The sequence below is a fragment of the Vidua chalybeata genome, chromosome 5, assembly GCF_026979565.1.
Source record: "Vidua chalybeata isolate OUT-0048 chromosome 5, bVidCha1 merged haplotype, whole genome shotgun sequence".
NCBI lineage: Eukaryota > Metazoa > Chordata > Aves > Passeriformes > Viduidae > Vidua > Vidua chalybeata.
In genome coordinates this window covers 17,872,176-17,897,555 of record NC_071534.1, presented here as the reverse complement: position 1 = coordinate 17,897,555, position 25,380 = coordinate 17,872,176, and the positions used below count along the sequence as shown (strand labels likewise).

The following is a 25,380-nucleotide window of genomic DNA, read 5'->3' as shown; positions in this document are numbered from 1 at the left end:
AAGCTACTATTCCATAGAAGAACAGGGAACTGGTTTCCTTAATCATACATTCAACTACTTCCAATAAGGAAAATTTCTAACATCTCTGAAGAAAATTGCTGAGAGATGTAAGGAGCTCATATGTGTGTAAGCTCACATCTGTCAGGTCTCAAAACAAGGTACATGCCTGAAAATTATCTCAAAGGCCCTTTGTTCGAGTATGTAGAGACAAAACCATCAGTAGTTTTTAAAAAGGCTTTTTATGAGAACAATTCCATGTTTTAAGATTAAGAATGAAATTCCATCTCAATCCTTCTAAGTTTCCAAGGAATGCAAACGATTGTAATTCTGCATATTTAGATATATGTACGAACTATATCAGAGTTTTCTTATTAAACATAAATAGGTCATAATGCACATGCAATTAAAACAGATCCCTACCTCCTTAGTTTCTCCCTTTCTTCTCTTTCTCTCTCCTCTCTACGTTTCAGACGTTCCTGATTTCGTTTCTCCTGTTTATCAGCCACAATTCTCTGAAAGCAAAAGAACATATTAAGTTATATTAAAAAATTTCTCACACGAAGGTGCCATAAAAATAATCTAGACAGTTAACATTCAGTTCTTTCCCTCAGGCATATCCCCTTTCCCTTGTGTATATTATTCCCACTCTCTTCCTCAGTATATATAGATATATTTTATTTTTTTTTCTTGAAGAAACAGAAGTTATTGCAGAAGAGCTGCACGTGGGTGTTACACGAAGACCTGAAATGTGCAGAGTTAAATATTAAGTTTTTAATAAAGGGGAATTCAGAACAGTAAGTAATGCCTTTAATGTGAGAGTTTCCATGCCAATCCTATCATATTTTGGACACTGGGGAAAGGCAGAAAGGAATCAGAACTGGGAGAGTTCATTGTTTCTTAAAGGACTTGGTTGGGCCAACACCTAAGTTTTGAGGCTACTTGTTTCTGTATTATGACTGTGGGACAAAGTTAGAGCAGATGCTTCAGCTGATAGCCCCCAGGGTGAACTCACTACTACTGGGGACAAGGCACGCTCAGTAGAGGGCCCTCAGGTGTGGAACTCACAACTGGAGATCTGGCCAAACCCAAGTCTTGCCACCTTCTGGACATGATGCAAGAAATTCAACTCTTTGTAAAGACCTTCTTCTGAGAGGTGGAATTGCCCCAGCAGCATCTTGATTAGATCTCTGAGGAGAGCTCTGAGGAAGGAGGGGATAGTTATTGTTTTCTTTCTTTATTAGCAAAGCACTTTGAAAGATTAATTTATTGATGCTTTGGGAATGTGAAATAGTTATCCATGCATATTTTGTTCCAAATGATATAAATAATTAGTTATTTCAACCCTTTTTGTCAAATTATATCTACATTTCGTTGTACAACATCAACACTACAAGCAAGGTTTCTTGTTCAAATGACTCTTTGCATAATTTCATGGAGGGATGAGAGGAAGTACACATGACCTGTTCTAGGCATCTAAGATTTAAGTTACACTAGCTATAGTGAGGAGCCTAAATTGGCAACATCAACAGGAAGAGTTGGCTCTCCGAAGGGTAAGTCACAGTATCCATGCAAGACAGCTGGAATATTGCAGAACATAAACCAAGTCAATTCAAATTCAGTAGCAGCAATTTCTGCTCTTAGGAATTCAACCAATTTAGCTACTGTCTTTAGTGATTTCTACACTTAAAGTACTTAATTGAGCTGTGAACTCCGTAATTTGTATATTAAGGTCATAAATGGCATCAGTGTTCAAATCCATCCTCTTGAAAACTAGAAGTCCAGAATATCATTCCAGTAAGTCTTTCTTCTGGCATATGATTTCTGGTCAAGATAGTTTATAATATTCCAACTGGATTGAAAATGTTCAAGTTATAGAGAACATGCAACCTCCCCATAAGAATTATTTCTGACTTCAAGATATACATATATTGGTGTTCCTACTTTGGATAGCTACAGCCTTGAGTTGTTGGATTCTATTCAAAATAATTTCCTAATCTTTGTCCAGGTAAAATAAACAAATTGAGTTTTAGTCATTCATCATACAGCAGGCTGTTTGAGTTCTAAGCATTTCTTTACATTTTATGGAAAACTTTTCCAAGTGTTATCATCCTCCTTACTACATGCTCTTGTCAAGAGTCTCCTTATTACTTCTAGTCAATCATCTGGCTAAAAGCAAAGTTCATTTGGATATCTCCTATGACTGCTAAGTATGCTTCAACATTGCTGTTGTTAATTCAAAATACAGTTATCCATTTTAAAAGGAGATTCAAGTTCTTAGGTCCCAGGATGCATTACTTTGAATGTGTGTTTTAATCTACCTCAGTGCAAAATAGGTGATATTAAAAATCTATCCAGGTAATTGATGCTAAATTAGAATGTTTAGTGTTTTTAGGCTCATGAGATCCAGAAGTTTAAAGTGATATAAAAAATTCACATACACAGAAAGAAATATTCCATTAAGGTTGCCTGGCAAATAATTAAGTAGGAGCACACACAAAAAATGGAAGAATGATTTACCCTGAGTTCCTCAAGCTTCTCTCTTATTTCAATAAACCCCAAATGTAGTTTTCCTCCAAAGTGATCAGCAAGTCGTCGGTCATTGTCATGAAGACCAAGATAAGCTGAGCACACTTCACAAACCCGTAGCTTCTGCTGCTGAAAGCTAGAGGCAGGCATAGAATTCCTGTATACTTCCTAGAAAAGAAAAACATTTGCTGTTACTTCAAAATGCACATAAATACAAGGATGACACTTTACTGAAGATACACTAGAAATAACCAAATTCAGAACACCCTTTAGTTAATTCACACTATTCATACTTCCAGCTGTATCACAAAGATACAGGGCATGTTTCCTTATTCTGAAAACGGAACATATTTAAAAGCAGGACATTGGGAACTGTTTCTGCAAATTTAAAAAAAAAAAACTTGGGTAATTCCTACCTTAAGATTATATTACATAGAAGGATGATGTACTTTTTCATGTACAACAATGAATACACATTAACACTACAATTACTATGTTGACATATTATGAAAATATGACACCAGTTTTAATTCTGAACCCCATTTAAAACAGTATTAGTTTCCTGAGAAATCTATCTGCTTTTTAGACACTAATTAAACACATCATCTGAGCAAAATTTACCTGAAGACATTCAGATGATAGACCAGTAAGACTGCCAGCAATCCTACTGCTAACAACTGCAGATACTGATTTCTAGAAATTTCAGTATCTTTGTGTAATACAATATGGAAAAGCTCTTGGTGAGTTCTGTCACCTTAACATTACACGGATAACTTTGACTTTCCTGATACACAAGACATGAACTCTCTTTTAGTGAAGACAATGGATCACTTCACTGAAGCTTTTCCAGCACGAGATTACAACAGGATTGCCACAGTAAAAGCCATTAGACCAAACCAGCTAAGTCAGTGCAACCATCACAGCCACAAAGGTAGTGCCCTCAGATACAACTGACCAACACAGCCAAACTAAGATAAATGCATCATTTGTGGAAGGAAGTACAATTTTAATGGTAGAGGAGTGTACTGAAGGGTAGAAACTTTAACTGTACAGGATGCCACAAAGCAATTTCTTTAGTTTTATGCGTAGCAATTAGCTAAGGAATTGATAGAGATAAGACATTTTGCACTACACAGAGGCCAAGCAATTTAATAATTGACCCTGCCCTTTCCATCCCCCAATTCTTATACAATCAACTTACTTCTGCTTCTCTCTTCTTTACCCGAGCCTTCTCCACTTCATCCATTACTTTTTGAGATTCTTCCACATTCCCATCAGCTCCGAGTTGTTCTACTTTGGCCAACAGTTTCCCAATTTCTTCATTCAATTCATGAACTCTTTCAGCCTTGAAATACATGTAAAGGTTTAACACAGGAAATACTCTTAATTATGGAGAACAACCTGAACTACTACTGAGTTATGATGTGCAAAATTAGGAGGACAGAATTAAAAGCAACACACAGAGAGAACTTCTCCAGTTAGAAGTGAAACAGAAAATGCCTCTCTGCAAAAAACACAGAAAAAGGCTAAGTTACCACGTCTATGTAAAATTCCAGAAAAGGATTTTGTTCAGAAAACTTCAAATAATTAACACTGTTACCTATATCAGTCTTGAAAAATTAGTATTTGTACAACTATTCCTCCTAGCATTTGCATTTATATGCAGAAACATTACAGGTTTTTTTTTATTCAAAAAAGAGCTAGAGAAAAGTACATAGATTTTGTTTACTTTATAGACAAAGTTTGGATCAAAAAGTGTAAGAATTACTAAAATTTCTATAGCATGGATTCAGAGTCTAGTTTCCTGAGGTCAAAAATATCAGAGCGGTCTCTTCCCTCTGTTCTCTTCTGTGCCTTAAAGGCAGTTTTAGGAAGGATAGAAAAAATGTATTACTTTCCCTCCCCCCTCTTCAGTAGGAATTCTCAGAGTTGATATATTTTCAAAACTTGAAACTGGCTCCTTAGAAAAACTGGCTTCCAAAAAGACAGCAGTAATTCGTCTGCCATGCTTACTTTAGCTGCAACTTCAGCGCTGATCTCTTCTTGGGTTTCTGCTAGTCTTTTCTTAGCCACTTCTGTTCGCCGGTCGCAGTCGGCAATAAATGACTGCAGGTGGTCCATTGCCTAAAACATCAGTAAGAACAAGGATCAATGCTGTCAAGAATATAAATATTTCATAAGCTGTAAGGCTTCTTCAGTTTATTAAGGCTTCACTTCCACTAAGTTTTTATTAGTGATTAATGAAACAATAATCTACCAGCTCATGCTGACTAATCACACATATTCATACAAATGGTTTTAAAAATTATAGTCTACACATTGTCGTAGTTTCTAAGTATTTGCAGAAATTTGGAAGTGAATCTGTCTTAAGACAGAAGAAGAAGTAGTAGTGAGTATTTCTAGTGGCATTAAAATTGCTGGAAGGCTATTCAGGATCACTTCATCCAGCCATGACATGCAATACTGAAACTTTTTTCACTAGGGTTTAAGTAGGTATATTAACCATCCCTCCAAATAACAATTAAAAAACCCAAGCCCTTTTGTCCTAGCAAAGACTTACTTCCTAGTTGGGAGTTCAAAACAAACTATAGTGTATGGAGACACAATATATGATTTGTTATCTAAATACCAAGTTACTTTCTTTCTTAAGTGAAGAATTTAAAACTCTCTTCAAAGCATGCATACACAGCTTTAACAATTACTTGCTATTTGAAAACACTAAGAGAGAACTCAGGTTTATCATACTCTGAGAGGCTGTTAACAGTTCTATCTACAGATGACTACCAACACAAATTAGCATATAATCATGAAGAGGCAAGTATCTTTCATGTGACTGTGCCAGGAGTTTCTCTGCCTCTTCATAAAATTGCTTTTCAAAAGTCTTCCTTCAGTCTGTAACAGAACTTAACATCTGTTGCTCAATTTATCCACCTAAGCACACAAACTAATGCTTTCTCTCCACCACTAAGACAAAATACATACATCAAGCTCAAAGAAGAAATCTTGATCTTTGGATGCTATTTCATAGTCTGCCCTTAATGCCAGGTCATGCACTTTCAGGCATTCTCCAAGGTCCATTCTCTGAAAAGACAAAGGCAATGTGGTTTAACTTTTCAGAAGCGTTACAAGGCATAAGGTTAGCATGATTTTCTTTAACTGTCAAATATTCTGAAGTAAGTCATCTCCTCTGTGGTAATGAGAGTTTAACAAAGCTGTAAGATTACACCAGGTCTTTGATAGACATGCATGAATCAAGAAATAGTAACAGCAGAGAGAATGAACAGCTTATCTTATCATGATGGCTGTTTGCATTACAAAGTATCATTGATGTCCTGCAAAAATGCTGTTTTACCAGAAGTTCAAAAAAGTCACTGAAGTGGAACATCATGTATTGAACTTCAACAGTTTAGTAGAGCAAAGTTCCATGAAAATAACTGGCAATTAAATGGTCAAATTCTTGACCTGAACCTGTCTGCACATTCCATGATAATGTGTTTCCATTATATTCATCACCTGAAAGAGCTACAACCACAGCACCATTGTAAGTACTGCTTAAGAAACATTCTTAAAGCATTTCAAGTAACACAACCAAAAATCAAATCCCTTCAAAATATTTTGCAAATGAGGGAAGATGAGCTGAATGTTGGACTATGTTCAAGAACCAGGGAAGAAAAAGTACAGATATTTCACTTGTAATCTAAAACTGGGCAGGAAGGGAAGGATGGATGTAAAAAGTAAGTAGGCTGCATCACTTATCTTGCATACAATGCCACTGAGGAGAGTGCCCAGAATCTTACTTGGTAACAACTACTGTTTTTAAATTGAATTTTGCATAGGAGACAGCATAAAAAATTATAATTCAGTCTGCTCACAGCAGGTCTGACGACCAAGACAAAGCAACGTGCACTTGACAAAAAACAAACTGAAAAACTCCACGCACAACCAACCACCAAAAAGCCCCAAACCAAAACTACCACCACCAACCAATTTGTAATGGAAACAAAACTGAATGAACCCAAAGCAGCCTCTCTGCAACAGCACAGGCTGATGTAGAATCATTGGAAGTGACTGCTATTTACAGCACTTAAAAACAGCAGTTTTAGTTAAGTCTGCTCTTAAGGCACTGCTCACTTAATATTAAGAAGAATTAATCCTTTCTTAACATTGAAAGCACATGAAAAAAATTGAACTCTGATGGAAAAAGTTGTTACTGTTGTAACTACTGTTGCAGTTAAATAACAATTTTAAATCCAAACATAAAATAATTAATAACTTGCATTGAGAGTTTTGTAAATAGACGATCAATATTAACTCAGAACATGCTGGAAGCCAAATGAGTGAGGGTTTTGTTGAGTTTTTGTTTGCTTGTTTTTTTTAAAAATACTTGAATTTAAGTAAACAATCAAAGCCTCATAAGTATAGTAAAATAAATCCCAATTATTTTAGTCTTCTAAAATTTTTTACTTAGACTTCCAATGAAACCATTAAAGTAATTTTTATGGAAGCTGTTGGTTTATTTCATACAGAAGTTTCAGATAGAGAAAAAAACCCACATCAGTAAAATAAAGAATTCTGAACTTTAAAAGTTTTTTTATAAACTGCAGTTATTTAAATACCCTTCAGCCACCATAAATCTGTTTTCCGGAAAACATTTGATTGCAATAGGGAACATCTGACTGAACATCTGATAAAGGAAAAGATTAGCTTTTCCTTTTCCAACTATACAGGACCTCAGCAATTTTGTTAACTGATGCAAATCCAGAAAGACCTTGAAGCTCAGCAATATATTATAGAGGTCTCTTTCCAAGTCATGCTGACATTATTTAAATTGAAGCATTTTTTCAGGAAAGTACTTCAATACTAGGAGAGCAATGTGAAAGAACTTTAAAAAAGTTATCTGAAAATCAGACACTTGAAAATTATCCTAAAATTGTGAAAAGATTGACTTTATGCTGATTCATCTCTTGTACTGAATAAGGTCTTTAAGGCTAAAAGTGTAAAACTCAAGGCCAATTCTGTTTGAAGTGAGGCACTTAAGTTATAAATGTACAGATAAGGTTAGTGACACACTTCAATAGGTCTGAATACAGTGACAAAAAGCCTGAAACACATCCACCACACACAACCCCCCCCCACTATTCTAATATGCAATCTGCATACATTTTGAATAAATGCATGAAATAAAATTCCATCATACACTAAAAACCCTCATAATTCATGTAACACTACCATGACATGCTGTTCACTTTACATGTGTTTTATGCTTCTTTCTATTTGGGTTGGATTCAACCTCCACAAAACAGTACATTTTCTGATTTCCTTGCCTCTTACTGGGAATTGTAAATCCAAAGCCTGAAAGGATGGTAATTAGTCTGAGCCAGCATTACTTGTGAGAAACATTCTGTCCTCCCCTTATCCCTGTGCTGTGCCACTCTATGCTGGCACATCTGCCTGTGCTCTTGAACACAATCTGGGTAGTGACTGGGTAAAAAATATCTTAGCAAACCAAATACAAAATTTTCAGCAGCAAAATTTTCAGCAGCGTACCTTTGTCCAACTTGTTGGGCAGCCATACAAACAATGTGCTGGGAGTATGTAAGGGACAACATAGTAGTGGACTTAAGAAGCTGGGGTCTCTTACAGTATTAAGATGGCAAATTCAAAAGCTGTTGAAAACTTTCACTAATGTTAGTGGAAATTTTGGGGGACAAGGAGTATGTTATGATTCCTTTTTGTTAGATGCCTCAATCACAACAGAAGAAATTTTGGCTACCCTTCCCCCTTTTGACCCAACAGGGCATCCTGATAAATACTTAGGTGGCCTAACAGGCAGCAAGAACAAGCAGGTACAAGAGAAAAGGATTCTTTATCAGTAGTTTTGATGCTGAAGAAATGACATCATTGTTGGAACTGCTCCTTAACACAGCCTATAGTAGTCCTGGGTAATCATTTGAAAGTCTCCACAGAAATATTACTACAAAATGTCTTTCATAAAAGTTCCATTAGCAAACTCCAATGTAAAGAGAGCTAAAAAACCCACCACTTTTAAAACTCTTAAGTAAGTTTGCATGCTAAACGCAGAAACAGGCTAAAAAGCACTTCTGCTGGTGTAAGTTATGCAACATCAGGGAAAGACAACTCATCTTGGGGATGATTCATTACTGTCAAAAGTCTATGCTGGATCATGACTGCCAAGAACCTTAACAAGCACAGAGCAGCTTGCAGTATCATCAGGCTCATATGGGTAGATGCAAAGTAGATGCACAGCAGATGAAAATGGACAGAAGATAGAGTAAGATACATTATTTTCCTTTTCCACAAGTCCACCTTGCAATTTGGTGCCAAGACATGCCCTCCCTCCAGAGGCAAAGAATAAGCATTGGTAGTCTGCCATTTAAAGATCAATCACATGTGAAAGAGAAGATGGCTAAGAGGGAGACTCATGCTCAGACACTGAGTTAATGGAAGGCCTAAAAAGAACAAACACTGTTTTTCATTGTCAATACACTGACTTTCAGACAGACTTACACTACCTAAAAGTGATTTACAGAGCAGTTCAGATGAACAACACAAATAAAGAGAGGTGACATCATCCAAGTCCCCAGGCTAGATATAACTGAAGTTCATTGAGTGAGCTAAGCCATGCTTTGGATCGTTCTGCAGTTTTCTGCACTTTTACTGAGATTAAAAGCTGAAGAAAAGCCTGTATATTTGGAGACTCTTTATTGCAAATGAAAGTTATTGCTGAATTCTACTTAAGAAACAAGTGCATTCTAGTACTTGCTGACCACTTCTACAATACTTTATTTCTTAGTGTTAGATGGGCAATTAAAGCTGATTGATTTCCCAGAGCTGAGGTTTAAAAAAATGGGTCTTTCATAAGAAAAAACCTTTGTAGTGAAATTATTTAATAAGAATTTTTGTCATCCCATCCACAAAATAGATACAATGTCTTTGGTATAATACAGAAATATGGATTACATTTTGTTTGCATAGTGATGCTTCAATCAAAACATGTAAAAAAATAATTATCGCATGAATTAATTATGAGTTGACAAGGAAGAGCTAGCCAAGGATCTGGCAGTAGAGAATCTGTAGAGTTTATTTGCAAAATAAATGTGCACTCTGAGTAGCTGACAAGTAACTGAACAGGAAACTAAACTCTGATGTGATGCTGTTTCTGGAACATGAAATTAAGGTGGAGTTTTCCCGCCCCTTTTCCTTTTCAGCTTTTGAACTACCTACCTGCAGCAAAACTCTCATTTTGGCACTTCTACAATTGCTACAAGTTCCTTTGACATCAGAAATTTGATTACTGAATATACTCTATACAGACTGCAGAAAGAGCACAGAAAAGCTAAAGGTACTTAAAACACAAAGGGCAGACGTTGAGCCAAGTGACACAGTAGCACAAACTATCAAATGCTTCTAAAAACAGCAGGGATCTTTGACAGGTTTTTTCAAAGAAGATACTCTGGGCAGTTTTTATATAGATATTTCTTTTTAGATATAAAGATACCAAAGTAGTCCACATTCAGCAAGCAAAGAATTTTTGATTGTTTGTTTGCTTAGAGAGATCTGACATTGCTGAAAAATTGATACTGGAGTAACCAGATCTCTTCCTTTATCAAACTGTCAAGGCACTACTAGGGTCAGTATGAGAACACTTACTACTGATAAAAAGAAGCTGAAGACAATACTCTGCTGAAATCTTGCTTATTATGAAACTCATTCTTCAGCTGCACTAGCAAATGTCTAGACTTGTGATAAAACTCATCCTTTCTTGTAGGCAACACATATTTAGAAGGGGATTTAAGTTCTCTGACTCCACTAACAGTTTTAACTTTTGTAGGACTTCACTAGCAGGAAAGAAATGCTGAGCAAAAAAGATGCAGAAATTATTAAGTTGAAGTCCTTAGTAACCATTGAATTCCAGCTACCTTCTGAAGTATAATACTTTTAAAAAGACATTTCTCCATGTAACCATACTCTCATTTCTAAAGACTTCAACTTCTTAGAATAAATCACTACCAAAACTAGCAGCAGTCTTATTATTGAGATATTTCAGTGTTTACATAGTATTTGTTCTTCTAGCCTGACTACAGAACATATTAACACTGAGGTTGATAACCATGCAGAAAGTAACAAACCCCCCTTCACCTCAATAAATTAAACCCATTAAAATGGAATGCGATACGATCAGTTCACCTTCCTGGTGCTGGCCAAAGAAATTAAGAATACATTTCAGGAGACTTGACATGATCACTTGAGAGGACAACACTGCACTTCACAATTCATCACCACTGGGTAGAAGGCTTCAAACTGAGATACCTTATGCAACCCTAATTTAATTTGATTTGCTAAGCTGAAGCAGTTCACATGATCAAATCAGTCCTGAACTGAGAAGCTGATACCCTCAGACACAATGCCTTCTAACAGCTTCTAATGCTTTTTCTAGAAGTACAGCATAAAATCACAGTCCCACCCCAAACCACAAGTTTAAAGCATAAAAATAGCTCCAGAACCAGTGGGACTACTGGCAAATAAATCAACTACAGACTAAAACTCCTTACTTACATCTATCTGCACATGTGTGAACTATCCAAACTTACGCAGTGAAAGGAGATACAGACAGTACATTCAGTGAGCCTAAATGGACGCAGCCCACTGTGAGAGAGATACACATGGGCAGGTGAACCCCTTTTTCTAAGCTCCACTGCCTAGAAACCTTCTGACTTCAGTGCAAGCTTCAACACCCAGCTCCTCAGCTGAAATCTAAATTTAGATGGCTTAATCTGGAGCTGAATTCCACTCCTAATAAGATCGAAGTTAGCAATGTATTCAAGTATATTGCTAAACCAAGGTCTTGATTAATGTGGTTGTTAGTCAGTAAGAGTCCTGAAGAGCTGCATGCAATAAATTTAGGAACATCTAAAGATATACTTAACTGCAGGATGAGCCAACAGAGCCTACTTTCAGGTTTGGATTAAATAAAATGCAAGAATAATTTTTTTTTCCTCAATAAATACACATAAATACAAAGTTAACTCATTGAGCGGATAAGAGTTTCTGAACCATCGTTTGCAAGACCACATATAGTATTTGTGAAACTTTTTTCATCAAGGAAGTACCATCAAGTTGGTAAGAAAGCCAGATTAATGCAGAAGTGTTGGGATTTTCAAAGACAGCTACTGGGTTACAACTATTCAGGACACTGCTACTTAATAATAGCCTTACTAAAGGTACTAGTTTTAAATCTTCCCACGTTGTCAATTTCATTAGTACTCTGCTACTCATTCAGAAACATACAAAGATAGAGAAAACACGCACATCTTATAAAACCCACAGGAGACAGCGGAGACCTTACATCCAGAGAACACTGCTTAACAGGTTCATTTCACCAGGCAGAGACACTTCTGACTGCTTTGACTTGACATTTCCCAGTCTAAATCCCAGAAACTTACTAGCACAAAAACATATCCATAAATAAAATCCCTAAAAAAAAGTATAAACACACTACACCTTTATCAACACATACTGCAACCTGAGGAACATGGGTTTTTATTGTCAAGGGAAATCAAAGCCTTTGTAGTGTTTTCAGAATTTGGCCATTAAGGCAAAGAACACACCAAAATAACAGGGCCTATTCATATGAGTCCCTTTGTTTGTCTTGTGTTATCTGTGAATGTCCTCCCTGAGTGGTTTGAAAGAGTAGGTGGACTAGAGAGGTATAGAAGTCTGCATTTTGCAGATAGGAACAGTAATAAACAGTACCTAGGAACTGTAGATCCAATATAGACTTAACCTCATAAAACGTCCCCAGAGAATTTACTGTTTCAGGAGCATTCAGGGACTTGAATTAAAAAAAAAGTCACTCAGCTTTTGTTACTATAGGTCTTGAATGTGAAGACGCATCAAGATCTTCCTAATGAAACTCTGGAGAAAACTTCATAGTCATTTTCTAAATCGGTGAAAAACTGTTCCGTAAGACTCCATGCTTCCTGCCCTTTTAAAAACTACTGTTAAGAGAGAAGATCCATTCCTGTAGATCTATGACCAGGTAAACAGCAGAACATCACATGGCCCAGGTAAAGCCTGTCTCTTTTGAGTCTCTTTTCTACTACTCCCACTAAAAGGATTAAACTAGTCACTGCTTTTCTGCACCCAGATTTTCATTGTTGAATGCATTTTCTGGTAGAATGACTAACTGCATGAGGAAGGAAAAGACAGATATTCTCTAAAGAAGCAGTTTCATTTAGTATTCCAAGAGCTGCAGCAAAACCTGGTATGAGGCTGAAGAAAACTTTCAGTGAGTATTTAAACTGTCAGCTGCCCCAGCCTACATGACTGACCTGCAGTGTAAGAGGTGCTACTGCATGATACCTATGACTTTTATAGTTCTGAAGTTAAACATTTCTTTACTTACAGATACAGTTATAGAAATCTTTGTTTACAGAAATCGGACCACAATGAAAAGCTGTCAAACAAATCTTTCACAAGTTTCTTTTTGTGGATTATGATCAATGTGTTTGTATGTTTTGACAGCATACCAGTATGTCCCAAGCAGGAGTTATTTTGCTCACCACATAACCAAAGCACCATCCAACCTAACAGCTGGGTGAATAGAAACACATTGTTCTCCCTTTTCCCCCATTTTGTTTGGCCAGTAATGCACAAAACAGTTCAAAATAAAACTATATATACATTTATACACAATACTACTTCAAATAATCCCTCAGACAGATTTTCCAGGACTTATTTTCACTGGTGCCAAAGGATAATAAAATGTACCAACATCAGTGAAAAAGCTACCCTAGCAGCATCAAGAACAGTAGGCACATGGGACTCTGAATCATCATACTGAATCTCTCTACTATTAATTATTCTAATCATCAAACATTAAATTATCAATGAAATATTACTCACTTGCCTTTCACAAAAAATAAGCTACCTTAAACATGGATCACAAGGTAAAGCACAAGCACACTGACAAAGCAAAGCTACTGGCCTGTGTCAAAGGCCCTTGTTTCCTATGCTCATGTAGTGGAAGTTCTACTACAGAGTGCACAAAAGTCCAAGTCAAACAAGTTACTAATATGCCATAAATGGAGATTCAAAAATTGCTTTAGAATTTATAACAATGGCACAGTAACTGGATATTGTATAGTAACTGTCACTATCATATTAAACACATCTCAACTTTTAGAAATTTAATTACTTGAACTTTCAATTATTTTCATTAAAATATTTCTGAAGAGAGAAAAAACTCTGTACTTCTCTATACAAATACATCTGTGGAATACTTTCCCACTACAACATACATTTTTAAGAAAGTAACTTCATAACTTACACATACAATGTATTTTATTTCTTTCTATTACTTGCAACTGTGCCACTGTAAGGCCACTCTGCTGTAGCGCAATTCACGTCCATAACGTTATGTGGCTTTTCATGTAAACAATGAAATTTAGGTAATAATTAGCATATAGAACAGAAGAATTCTGAAATTAACTTCAGAACCCATAAATTAATTGTTTATGAAAGTTCCTCTGAACTACCAGAGAGTGCTAGATAGTCACTGAACAATGAAATTTAAGGAAATACTACAAAGAACAGATATAATTCAATTTCTCCACTTATCTAAATAAAACATGAAATTTAGCTACGTACAGTTCCAGAGAGCACATCATGAGGGCAGCAGTTGAGAAGGTGGCTCTTGCACACTCGGTCATCACTGAATTTGATTCGCTGGCGGGTGGTGTCACCTGCAATATAGAAATCAGCACATTCCAGGTCAGAAATCTGTGTCAGTCAGACACGTCCTGCAGGTTACATGCAAAGCGTTAACAGTGCCCTGTCACATACTGAAGGTCTATGGAAACTAGAAGTCAAAACACTCTATGCTTCTTTGTCAAACAACACCAAAACCACAAATGTGTGTTTTAATGCTCTATAATGCTATTTTAAAATCTTCTCACACTTCCCCTTCAAAAATGCAGCAGGAAAAGTGCTTGAAACCAGAAAGTCAGTATTAGCTTAAAAACACTTTGATACAATAGCATTTGTTAAATGAGCTATATAATGCTCTGTTCAGACTTTGCATGAAACAGTGATGTATTTCTATGCAAGAATTAGCATATCAAAGCGACCTCATAAACATAAAATGAAACACATAAGAGTCTTCACCAAATCCCACCTGATACTCATTTTATGATTTTGCTCTTGGATGCAATACACCCTTTAACATCTGATGGGAGTAGCATAAAGAGTTGGCAGAAGAATGATTTTAAATGCTTACAAACCTGAAAAAAAAAATCAAACATACGGGCATAGCCTCTATGCAAAATATTTTAGAGCTGTTTGCATATCTCCATATGATAAACCTTTTTTCTTCTACATGCTGTTTGTTGGGGTGGAACATCTTAATTATATCTTCATTGTGGCAGGTTGCAGCTCCTGCATCAGCAAAAGCATCAACCTGCCCAGATACTGAGGTCCAATTGCGAGGTTAAAGAACCCCTTCCTGGAGCAAGACCTGAAGTCTTCAGAACAAAGTAACTGGCTGGTATTCTGGGGATGAGGGCTGAACATGTTTCCCTTTGAGTAAAATAATTATCACTGTTTGAAATTGAGAAGAGAGATCACTGCAATGGCTCTCTTCTTGTTAAGACACAGGCATGATAAAACACCTTAATCTTATCTCTAAAGATGCAGCCTTTTTTTTTTTTTTTTTTGGAACATAATTTGGTATGATTTCTTATAACTGAAAACCTACTGGTGAATTACTGAAGCAAAAAGAGCTGCTGGGAGAAAAAGTGACATACTTTTTCTCAGTATGTGAGCTCAGACAGCAGCCTCTTCCATTTCATCAAATATTTTAGGGAGTGTAGATACATTTTGCAGTTATTCAAGGTTTTTTATGGCTTCATGATTTGAAACTCTAAACTTCTATATTTGAATCTCTTTAACAACTCAAGAAGCCATATTCTTTACTGAGGTTAACTACAACAGAGAGGAATAAAAAACCCGTATTGTTTTAGTCAAACCTTTCTTACTATTATATAATCAGATTTTAAAATATTTGTTCTATGTATAGGATGCTAATATATAACATTTTCAGATGGGCCATGTTTCAGATTATTTAGTAAACAAAAGTTTTCATAAACAACACATGCTTAATTTGCCTGCAAGATACAACAGGTAAAACCTGTCACCCACACACTAAAGAGCTTCAAAGCAGTTCAACAATAGGTTTTCTAGAGGGCAACCTTACTGCTCGGTTATACTTACAGTACTAAAAATTCAGAGTAATCCCTTTATAATCATGCCTACTACTGCAGTGAAGAGTTTTGCTCTTTTTTTTTTCGTTTTAGGAGGTGGATCTTTATTTTTTTTTAAACACATAACTGCGTTTGTTCCACATTCATTAACACATCTGAAAAGTTATTGATAACTCACGGCTCGGCGAATGCGGGGCCTTTCTGACACTCCCTTGCAGATTGATGTAGGCAGGCAAAGATACATTGAACCTTTATAAATAAAACAAGGGGCCAGATTGTTCAGTTTGTATAGAATAATAGACTCTGCCAGCAATTTTAACACAGCATCTAAAAATACATGTTGACCGTAAAGATTCTTCTATATAAAGACACATCAACAAAATAAAGAAAAGTATTTAAAAAAAAAAAAAAAAAAAAACAACAAAAAACAACCCCAAAGCTGGTGGCCTAATAGCACTAACCTATCAGGAGTCAAGGAGTTACTAAAGACCAGAAAATTGCTCAAAGACTCAGGTTCCTTAAGCAAAGTTGGCAAATAGTAGTTTCACAGACATTACCTCCAAATACCTTTTTGCACACCTCTACCATAACTAGGTACTGATACTACAGCTGAAATACAGTCTTTTTCATCAAAGTGGCTACCATGATTATCACAATTACCAACCTGAGGAAGACAGCATAGGGGAAAAAAAAAGTGGCAGAAACCGATCAGCAACAGCTTTAAGAGTACTTTACACATTTGTATTTGTATTTTAAACTTTTATTCTTTCTGCACGGTGCCTTTATTCAAGCATTTAAAAAATGTTTAGAAAGGTTCCCTTACAAATATGATTGGGGTATTTACATTTTCTTTTCTACAAAAAGCAATTTTATACATTTGCATTTCTTTGTAACATATGCTGTTTCAGAAAGAAAATACAGAAAATTTATTCTGCTGCTGACCTACAGATGAATCGTCCTGAGAGGGTGATGGCCTGGGATCTACACTGGTTGCTGGAGGGGGAGGGAAGAATAAAATCTGTGGATCCACTATGCATCTGACATTCTGCCTACAACAGCAAATGAGATTTATGCAGATGCCTTCTAAAAACTAAACCAACACAAACAAATGTGTTCTAAAGACAAGAACTTTTGCAGCAGGTAACCAAGATGCTACTTCTGCTTGTCGAACTGTAGGGAAGTTGATACCTTGTTTGTATGGTCAAACAAACAAGTGAATGATAAATCTAAATAAATGAGTATCAAAAAAAAAAAAAAAAAAGCTTTGTATGTTCTGTAATAAAAAAGTAATACACCCAGGCAACAAATAGCTGCAGTCACCTAAGTTTTAAAAGTATTCTTGAACATCTATAAAGAGGACATGATCACTTCAGACCTTATTACAAATTCTTTTTTAATAGGTAAATAATTAAATCAGCTCAGAATAGCAGTTTATTTAACCCTGCCTCTGAAGAACAGCACAGTATTCAACTACTTGATCTTTAAGACTCATGCTCATTAGAGAAATGAAAGTATTTTACCACGGCATTACAGAAGTCAACATCTATTACTTTAAGCCATCCCTGTGTTTCCAATTAGATTTTTCTCCACTAAAAGAAAAATCATATGGTTGCTAAAATTTACATGGAGATAAGATAAATTAAATTTTCCCCAAGAAGCATCAGCTTTAGTCTTACTTAAAGTACCTGTTCCAAACTACACTTCTCTAAGAGATTACTTTCCCAGTAAACAGAGAACTTTGAAACAGAACTGAAAAGAAAAAAAGCAAAATACCAAGGAAACTTCTATACTTGCACATTTCATATCCTTTACAAGCATTAAGAAAACTGCACACAAGATATACAAATATTCAAGAGATTATGGCAGTAATCTAAACTTTCTAAAGGAAGTTTTCTATTTTGTATAAAACATACTGACTGCAAAATTAACATCAATATTTAGAACCAGTGCATACTGCTGATTAAGGAACAACTAGAGGTTAAGCTTACAATGTACTACAATGTACAATGTACTACACAACTCACTTCGAACTCCCAAGTCTAATCTATTAGCAAGCCAGCACAATGTCATTCCTGTTCAGTATATTTTAAGCACAAACCAGCAGAACAAACACTTATGCATCAACAATACTTAGCACAGTTAACATGCTCATAACAATGACTTCTTTCATCCAGCATCTCTTACTATTCTGATGTACCCTAATACACTACTGTCAACAATCCCAAAGCACTGATGAGAACTACCCTTTATAATCCAACTGTAACCTCTAATTGTAAACCAGTGGTGCAATCCATGCAAAGGAAACAAAGTGAATTTTCATTTTCATGCTGTTGACTTCCTGAATTAAGATACATCAACAAAAAATGGTTAACTTTCCACTCAAATTTTTCAAGCATGAGTCCCAACATATTGGCAGTGGACTCCGAAAGCTTTATTCAATAACTACTAACTGGGTGGAGTATGTGTTTAAAAACCGTGTATCAAATTCCACCCACAAAGCAAGCCTGGTCTAACCAGTATCCAGCACCATTATTTAACTGAGGCTTATGCAGGCACAGAAGATCCTGTTCCTGCTGCACAGTGAATGGGCAGCTAATTCTGACATTCTTGTCACTAACACTGGACATGTCCTGATCTAACACTTTTAGAATAACACATATTTCTAACTAGGACTGCTTCTGTTTTACACCATGACTGAAGCAACACAAATGAATGCAGAATATAATGAGACCATCCTTTAGCTAATGCACTACAAGTTGAACAAATGTAAGAATGGTTTTCCTTGAGGTATAAATATGCCCATTTGCTTCTTCATAAATGCCATTTTAGACAGCATTCCAAGTAGAGAATAATTCCTCAAGTCCTTCACTGTTCCCATAATTTTTAAGGTCTAAACTATCAGAACTTTATAACAAAGCCAAAAAATACAGACAATTTACTAAACGCGGTGATCGCTCTTAAAACCTGATCACTCCTGATTGACAAATTGTCCTGGACACAAATAAAGGACCTTTTCATGAAGTTTGTGTGTTGTGACTACTTTCAGATTTCTGAGCTGATTTCAGTTCAACATTTTGGGGAGCTTTTGCAGAAATTCCTGTACATGAGAGATTTTTCTCTGCCTTTGCTGCTGCTCTGCGTTTGAAAGCAGAGCTCTTGGAAGAGGCTCTTGGCTCCCTAGCCTGGCTCTCAGCCTGGAGCTACCCAAAATGGTTACAAAATCCTCAACAATGATCTATCAAAGTTTAAACACACATACCACCTTCTACCTCTAAGCATGAAGCAAAATGGAAATCAAAAATCTACCTAACCCTGCAAATACCTACATAAACCCTCCACCCATTGTTAAGTACAGAGAAATTCTTCAATAATCCCACACTAAAACAAAGAAATGAAAAAAAATGGGTTACAAGTTCTAAATTACACCTCTGTTACTGTATAAAGTGTGCCAACAAACACAGGATGAGTAAAATAAGCACAGGAGTGTCAATTCAATTCCTTCCATACAATGAGGACAGAAAAGTCACACATTACTAACCACTACTAAGGATAACTGAAGCATAACCCAGAAAAAACAGTTAGGATGTGAACAGATGCAAAAAGGGTACTATAAGCTTCAAAGGCAGAAGAAGATGAACTACAACAAGAGAAGTGTTTGCTAGTAACAGTTGAAGAACTGAGTTGAAGACTTCAAACATGGCAGCTCAGTTCCAAAAGCCAGCAGGTGAAGCAAAAGGAGGTGCTGACTGGCACTTCACACATATGGCTTCTGTCTAAAGGCTCCGGAGATTTTTCTGCTAGTCACATAGCACAGTATTTGTTAAGATGCTTGGGAGAACCTTTTCATGACATGTAAGTCTCAGGAGCACGCACAAATTCACATGTCTTTTAAGAGAATCTAATTAACTTTGCTAGATTTTTGTATTTCTAGACTGTAGTCTAGATTCTAAAATTTGAAGTGATGGCAATTATTTTTAAAAACACAAACCACCATCACATTTCTTTGCAACAGTCAAGTCTTAGCAGCTTCAAAACGTTGTGAGGCACCAGGGCCATTGGGATCTGCTGTCTGCACTACTGTCACAAGTAATGATCCTCCTTCACCCTCTGCTTCCAACCAGTTCCTCAGGCTGACTCCAGCACTCACCCCTGCAGCAAGGCAGAGCACATAACTGACCTGGTGGAAAAAGAAACACTTGGGCAAGATAAGCTGATTCAAGTTCAAATGGGATCTTCTAAATCAGGCCTTTTACAGAAAACTTTTCAATCTTTGCCCATTTAAACTATATTATGGAAAAAGACCCAGTCCTGGGGATACTAATATCGATTGTTAACATTTCATTCAATTTGTAAATTACTCAATTAATAGTTATGATCCTATCTGTAAGGCTCACTCCTGTTTTCTGGAGAACAGGGATGGCAAAAGCAGGGTTTACTTAAGCGTACTATTTAAAAATGTTTACTCAACTTTACAGTTCAAAAATAGTATTTTAAAAAATTAAAGTCATACTTTTTCTATGTGCACAAGTCCCTGCAGCTCCGGTCAACAACAAAAAATTCAACTTGAACTAACCTTTAACTATTCACATATGGAATAAAAACTCCTTTAGTTTAAGTGTTAACAGAAAAAAACCCCAAAAAAACCAAAACCAAAAACAAAAAAAACCAAACAAAAACAAACAAACAAAAAAACCCAAAAAACAACAACAACAAAAAAAACACCACCAAAAAAACCCCAAAAAACCAAAAAAACATTCATTAAGATTAGCACCTGGTTTTCAGCACTACTTATTTCTCAATATTTGGAAAACCCATATTATATATTCAGTAATTTATATTTAAAGCCTCTCTAGGTATGCCAGGTTATCAGTACTTGGAATGCCATTTCAGAGATTTTTTTCAGCCTGCAGTCATGACTATATTAAAAAAAAACCCAGCTTTTTACTAGCATCAAAATCAACAATAATTTGTTTTTTTTTGGCACAGTCCACATCCAATTCAGCTTTCCACTTGTCAGAGAAGTGTGCAAGAGAAGGTTAACCTAGGTAATATGCAATGTATTTAAAAAAACCCATGTGCTTTTAAATAATAATTTATAAATGCTTTTCCCATGTGTGTAAAAGAACCACTCCTGCCATTCAGACATTTCTTTGTATTGATATAACCAACACAACTGCTTTTCAGATACCCCAGCTGTTTTCTAAGAACTGCAACCCACTGGCAAGTCCTGAGAAGCACCAGCCAAGTCCCCTCAGTTCCACTCTCTGTCAGGTGTCTGTCACATGAGCAAAGGCAGGCACAGAGCAGGGAGCGCTGGGCACAGCAGCTGCCAAGAGGCTGCCGAGCCCCACATCCTGGCAGGTACCAGCCAGCCAGCCGTGCCCTGTGACTGCAAGTGCATCCATCCTGCTGCCCAAATTCAGCCAAGGGAGGCAGCAGGCTGCCAAAGAGGTCGGGAAGGTCTCAGCTGTCCCTGCTCACAAGCACAGGGCCCTCTGGGGAAGGGTACAGCCAGGGCCAGGCCTGGAGCAGCACACCTGCTTCTGGACGGCCGCATGCTGGGCAGCCCTGTTTGACAAGAGGAGTCTCCTCTGAAACACAGATTATTTTTCATTAATATTCTTACAGCTTAGTAGTGGGTATTTTTTGAATCACCGCAATGAATACAGAACTGTGCTTTCTAGGTGTTCTCAGAGCTTAACAGCAAATCTATAAAAACACTTAATCATTGCATCTTCCAGGCTTTTCCACCCTGGCCCTAGGGATACCAGTCATAATGAGTGTGCACATTGTCCCACAAATTACAGCCTACAGCTCATCTCCTAAAACCATGTTTGAGCATCTGATTGTGGAATTTTCAAAATCATTTTCAGGGCATGTTTATATTTTCTACATGATACTATAACCTAAAAGGGAAAAAATCCTACATATATTCAGGCACGGACGCTGGTTTTAAATTTACCTCTTGTTTTAAATTTACCTCTGAGTTTTTCCTATTCCCACTGACGAGATGCAATGTTTGATCTACCTTTTCAAAAACAGGTAACATTTTTAAGCCTCCATATTCTAAGCTTCTCAAAAAAACCCCGAACAAGACAAAAAGACTGGCCAGACTTTGTAAAGTATAAAAGTAAAAAGCAGTTTGGTAATATTGAACAGTATAAAACAAAAACATTGCCCAAGAAAGATTATTATTTCAGAAACTCTAAGGTGTTGCTAGGGAGAGCAAAATCAAAGACAATGGGGACAAGTGGTGAAATTAAAGTTCTGATCTATTGAGAAATTAAAAAATTGACACATTCTAATGAAAATCTGCAATTTGCATGTTAACAGAAATAGTCTATTTGTCAAAGGTAACAGGAATATAAAAAACCTAATGACCCCAAACCCCACTACTCTCAAGGTTAGCAATATTTCAATGACCTTGAGCCTGGCCTTGAATTTATTAAGTACTAGCTCTGCAAAAAAAGGGTTCATTTTCAAGCCCTTTGTACAATTCAGTATAAATGATGATGCTCCAGCTCCACTGGACTTTTTTTTTTTTTTTTTAACTAGAATGGTGTTACACAGAGATCCTCAATCCAATAATGGAAGCCAGTTTTACAAATGGTCTTTTCTCCTTATCCTTCCCCATCCTGCCTATTTTGTTTAAATGCTTTCTTTCTAGCCAGTTAGTTTCTGAACAGTTCAGCACATGTGGTTTAGGAATAACAGGGCGAGCGGGAGGGGGGGGGAATACAATTATCAATACAACAACTGCCTTCTCACAAAGCCAGAGAAAATATAGCCTGAAATGGCTTTTCTTGGTTTAGATTTTAGTCACTTAACATTTTTGGGCAGCTGTCTCAAGTAAATCACACTCTTCTCCCACCATCCAACAGAAAATACCTTCAGAAACTGAAACAGCTTCTCCATCCCCCTTAAACCTTCTGTGTAGTGTTAGGGTAGCACTGAGACAGCAATCTAGGTGCCAACACTGGGAAGACTTGAGTTCCATAAGGACAGTGTTACTTTGCCAAGCACTTAGACATATGCAGCCACAACAGAAAGTATTGGAAAATCTTCTGGAACAAGACAAAACCACCCCAAATTAGTTCTTGTATGATAACAACTAACTAAACAGCCTTACTCTAGAAGACAATCTTCGCTGAACAGTAATTTTGAACTCAGCAGAAAGCATTCACAACACAAGGAGAATGTGTAAACCAGTTACATTTTTCGAAATTCTGGATTATACTAAAAAAAGCTGCCATATTACATTAGCCCAGTACCAAGAGATGATCAGGACATACAAAGTATGTCCCAGTTCCCACACCCTACTCAGTGCATGGGGAAACACAGGTAGCTGTTAATTCAAAACGAAGCTTCCACAAACATAACACGTCTGCAAGAGTGAGTACACACTGAGAATGAGTACCACATGCAGAACATTTAAATTATCTCTAATTGCTGCCTACCCTCGGGTGCAGAATTCTCTTGTTGGCAAGTTAAGAGCTGCACAGCGTAAGTGGAACTGCTCTTTTCCAGCAGCCCCCACAACTATCTGGATTTATGGGCGAGTGCCGGTTCAGACTTTCAAGGCGATCACCACGCACCCCAACAAAAACTGCGGGAAGCTTTATGCAGCACTACTCTTCCCTGTGTGACCGCAGAGCGATCTGAAACCTGACCGTATATCTCGTATCTCCCTCTGGGTATGACTGCCTCCGGATGTTAAGCTTTTACTTGCCCGTTTAGGGCGCTTGTTTTTAAAAGAGTTTGTCCTCTTGGGTCAATCTCACACTGCCTTTTAGAAAGCAACAGCCATACCTGCCTGCTGCCTAACACGATGGTTCGGGCCAGACTTTAGACAAATCTATAACGACACAAAACCCCACCCTGCTCTACTGAAGCGGCTGTTGGCCTGGGGGGAATTTTTCTTGTTCGCTATGTCCTCCCTTCGATGATCAGAATCTCGAAAGCGCGTGTGCCCATCTACAGCGACCGGGCGGAAAGGCTGCGCGCCGCGGACACCGCCAGGAGCGGACCTCCAACAGCAGCAGCACGGCCGGCGCGGCCGCCCGGACACTAGCCGGCGCCGGCAGCTCCGCGGGGGGAGGCGGTGCCCGGCTCCCCCCACCCCTCCGCTGACGGTCCCGGCAGCCCCGCCCCGCGGGGGGTGCGGGCAACGGGCCTCGGGCCTGCCAATCACGGCGAACACGGCCCGGCCCGCCCGGTACCGCCGTGACCTCCGGGGCTGCGGCGGCTCCGCCCCCTCCTCCCCGCCCCAGCACGGCCGAGGAGGCACTTACCGTCCCGGGACGTGCCCATGAGCTGGTCCAGCATGGCACGCATCTGGGCCTGCGCCGACATCTTGAGCGCGGGGGGGGGGGCCGGCGCGGCCCGGCCGAGTCACGCCGACAGCGGCCTACAAGGCCCGAGGCGCGGCGGGCGCTCGGCCCTGCCCCTCGCGTCACGGGCGGGGCCGCTCCCCCGCTGCCGCGGTGGGAGGCAGGGAGCGGGTGCTGCCCCCGCCCGGCTTTCCCGGCGGGAAGCGGAGCGGGAAACTCGCTTCGTGCCGAACCCGGTGCCGCCGCACGCTCTCCTACTCCCGCTCCCTCCCGCGCCCGCCACGCGCGCGCGCCGGCGGGAACGGAAACCCACGCGCACGCGCCTTGCGCTCCTTCGTCCGCTCCGCGACGTCAGCACGGACGGGCCTCGGCGCTCGCCCATTGGCCACGGCCTGCGCCGCTCGGCCAGTGACGCACCGCGCGGCGAGGCTCCTGATTGGGCCGCCGGGCTGGGCCCTTGGGGCGCGCTGATTGGCCGGGAAGGCCCGCGTGGCCGGTGTGACGCCACGGTCTCCGGGTCAGCGGCGGCGCCGGGCGGGGCCGGGGTCCCGGGCGGGGCCGGGGTCCCGGGCGGGGCCGGGGTCCCGGGCGGGGCCGGGGTCCCGGGCGGGGCCGGGGTCCCGGGCGGGGCCGGGGTCCCGGGCGGGGCCGGGAGCGCAGCATGGGGACAGTTCCCGCCTGGGGACAGCTCCCTCTTGGACTGACGGGCAGCACCGCTGCAACGGCCCCTGCTTCTCTCAAGTACCGACTACAGTCGTGGTGAGACAAGTTACTGTAATACCCCGCTAACTGCAGAACCTCTCTTAAAACTGAGACTACCGGCATGTGTGGCTGATAATTCAACTTGCAGGGCACCAAGATCCATTAAAAAAAAACCCCAAAAAAACAAAAAAACAAGGAATTTTACCCATTCTAACGCCTGCATTTTGTGACTCTTCCTTTGTCAACCATCGTGTTGCCATTTAGTGCCCAAAACCCGTCACAAAGATCAGTTCTAATCGTCCACAAGCGTTGCCGTGTTCAAGGTTAGCTCCATATGAAAGAAAAAAGGCAACACGCAACCTGCCCTAACAATAACCCCCTCACCCCAATTATCTGCATTTCAGAAGGACTTGCAGAGAAGATGCTCTTCTGTAACAAATTTAGGAAAAGATTCTCTACCCTGTGCCCTTCAGCTAATTAGAATATGTCCTAGCTTTGATTTCTTTTTTTTTAATCTAAATTTATTTTTGTTAGTCATCACG

General features: G+C 38.8%; 1 protein-coding gene across 7 annotated transcripts in view; it reads right to left on the bottom strand.

Moving 5' to 3' along the window:
* Nucleotides 1-24,317, bottom strand: part of LUC7L2 (LUC7 like 2, pre-mRNA splicing factor) — a 29,156-nt gene extending 4,839 nt beyond the window's left edge. For 3 of the 7 annotated variants that reach the window (XM_053943282.1, XM_053943283.1, XM_053943285.1), the window contains exons 1-7: nucleotides 24,098-24,317; nucleotides 14,197-14,291; nucleotides 5,509-5,607; nucleotides 4,540-4,650; nucleotides 3,728-3,871; nucleotides 2,518-2,694; nucleotides 421-512 (exon numbers count right to left, since the gene is read on the bottom strand). In XM_053943282.1, the coding sequence (XP_053799257.1) occupies nucleotides 421-512; nucleotides 2,518-2,694; nucleotides 3,728-3,871; nucleotides 4,540-4,650; nucleotides 5,509-5,607; nucleotides 14,197-14,291; nucleotides 24,098-24,158 (779 nt within the window). In that variant the 5' untranslated portion in view covers nucleotides 24,159-24,317. Of the gene's footprint in view, nucleotides 1-420; nucleotides 513-2,517; nucleotides 2,695-3,727; nucleotides 3,872-4,539; nucleotides 4,651-5,508; nucleotides 5,608-14,196; nucleotides 14,292-14,722; nucleotides 14,829-15,984; nucleotides 16,056-22,694; nucleotides 22,819-24,097 lie in introns of those variants that run through there. The other 4 variants (XM_053943279.1, XM_053943280.1, XM_053943286.1 and 1 more) reach the window with 3 other exon arrangements.
* Between the last annotated feature and the right edge of the window lie 1,063 nt (nucleotides 24,318-25,380).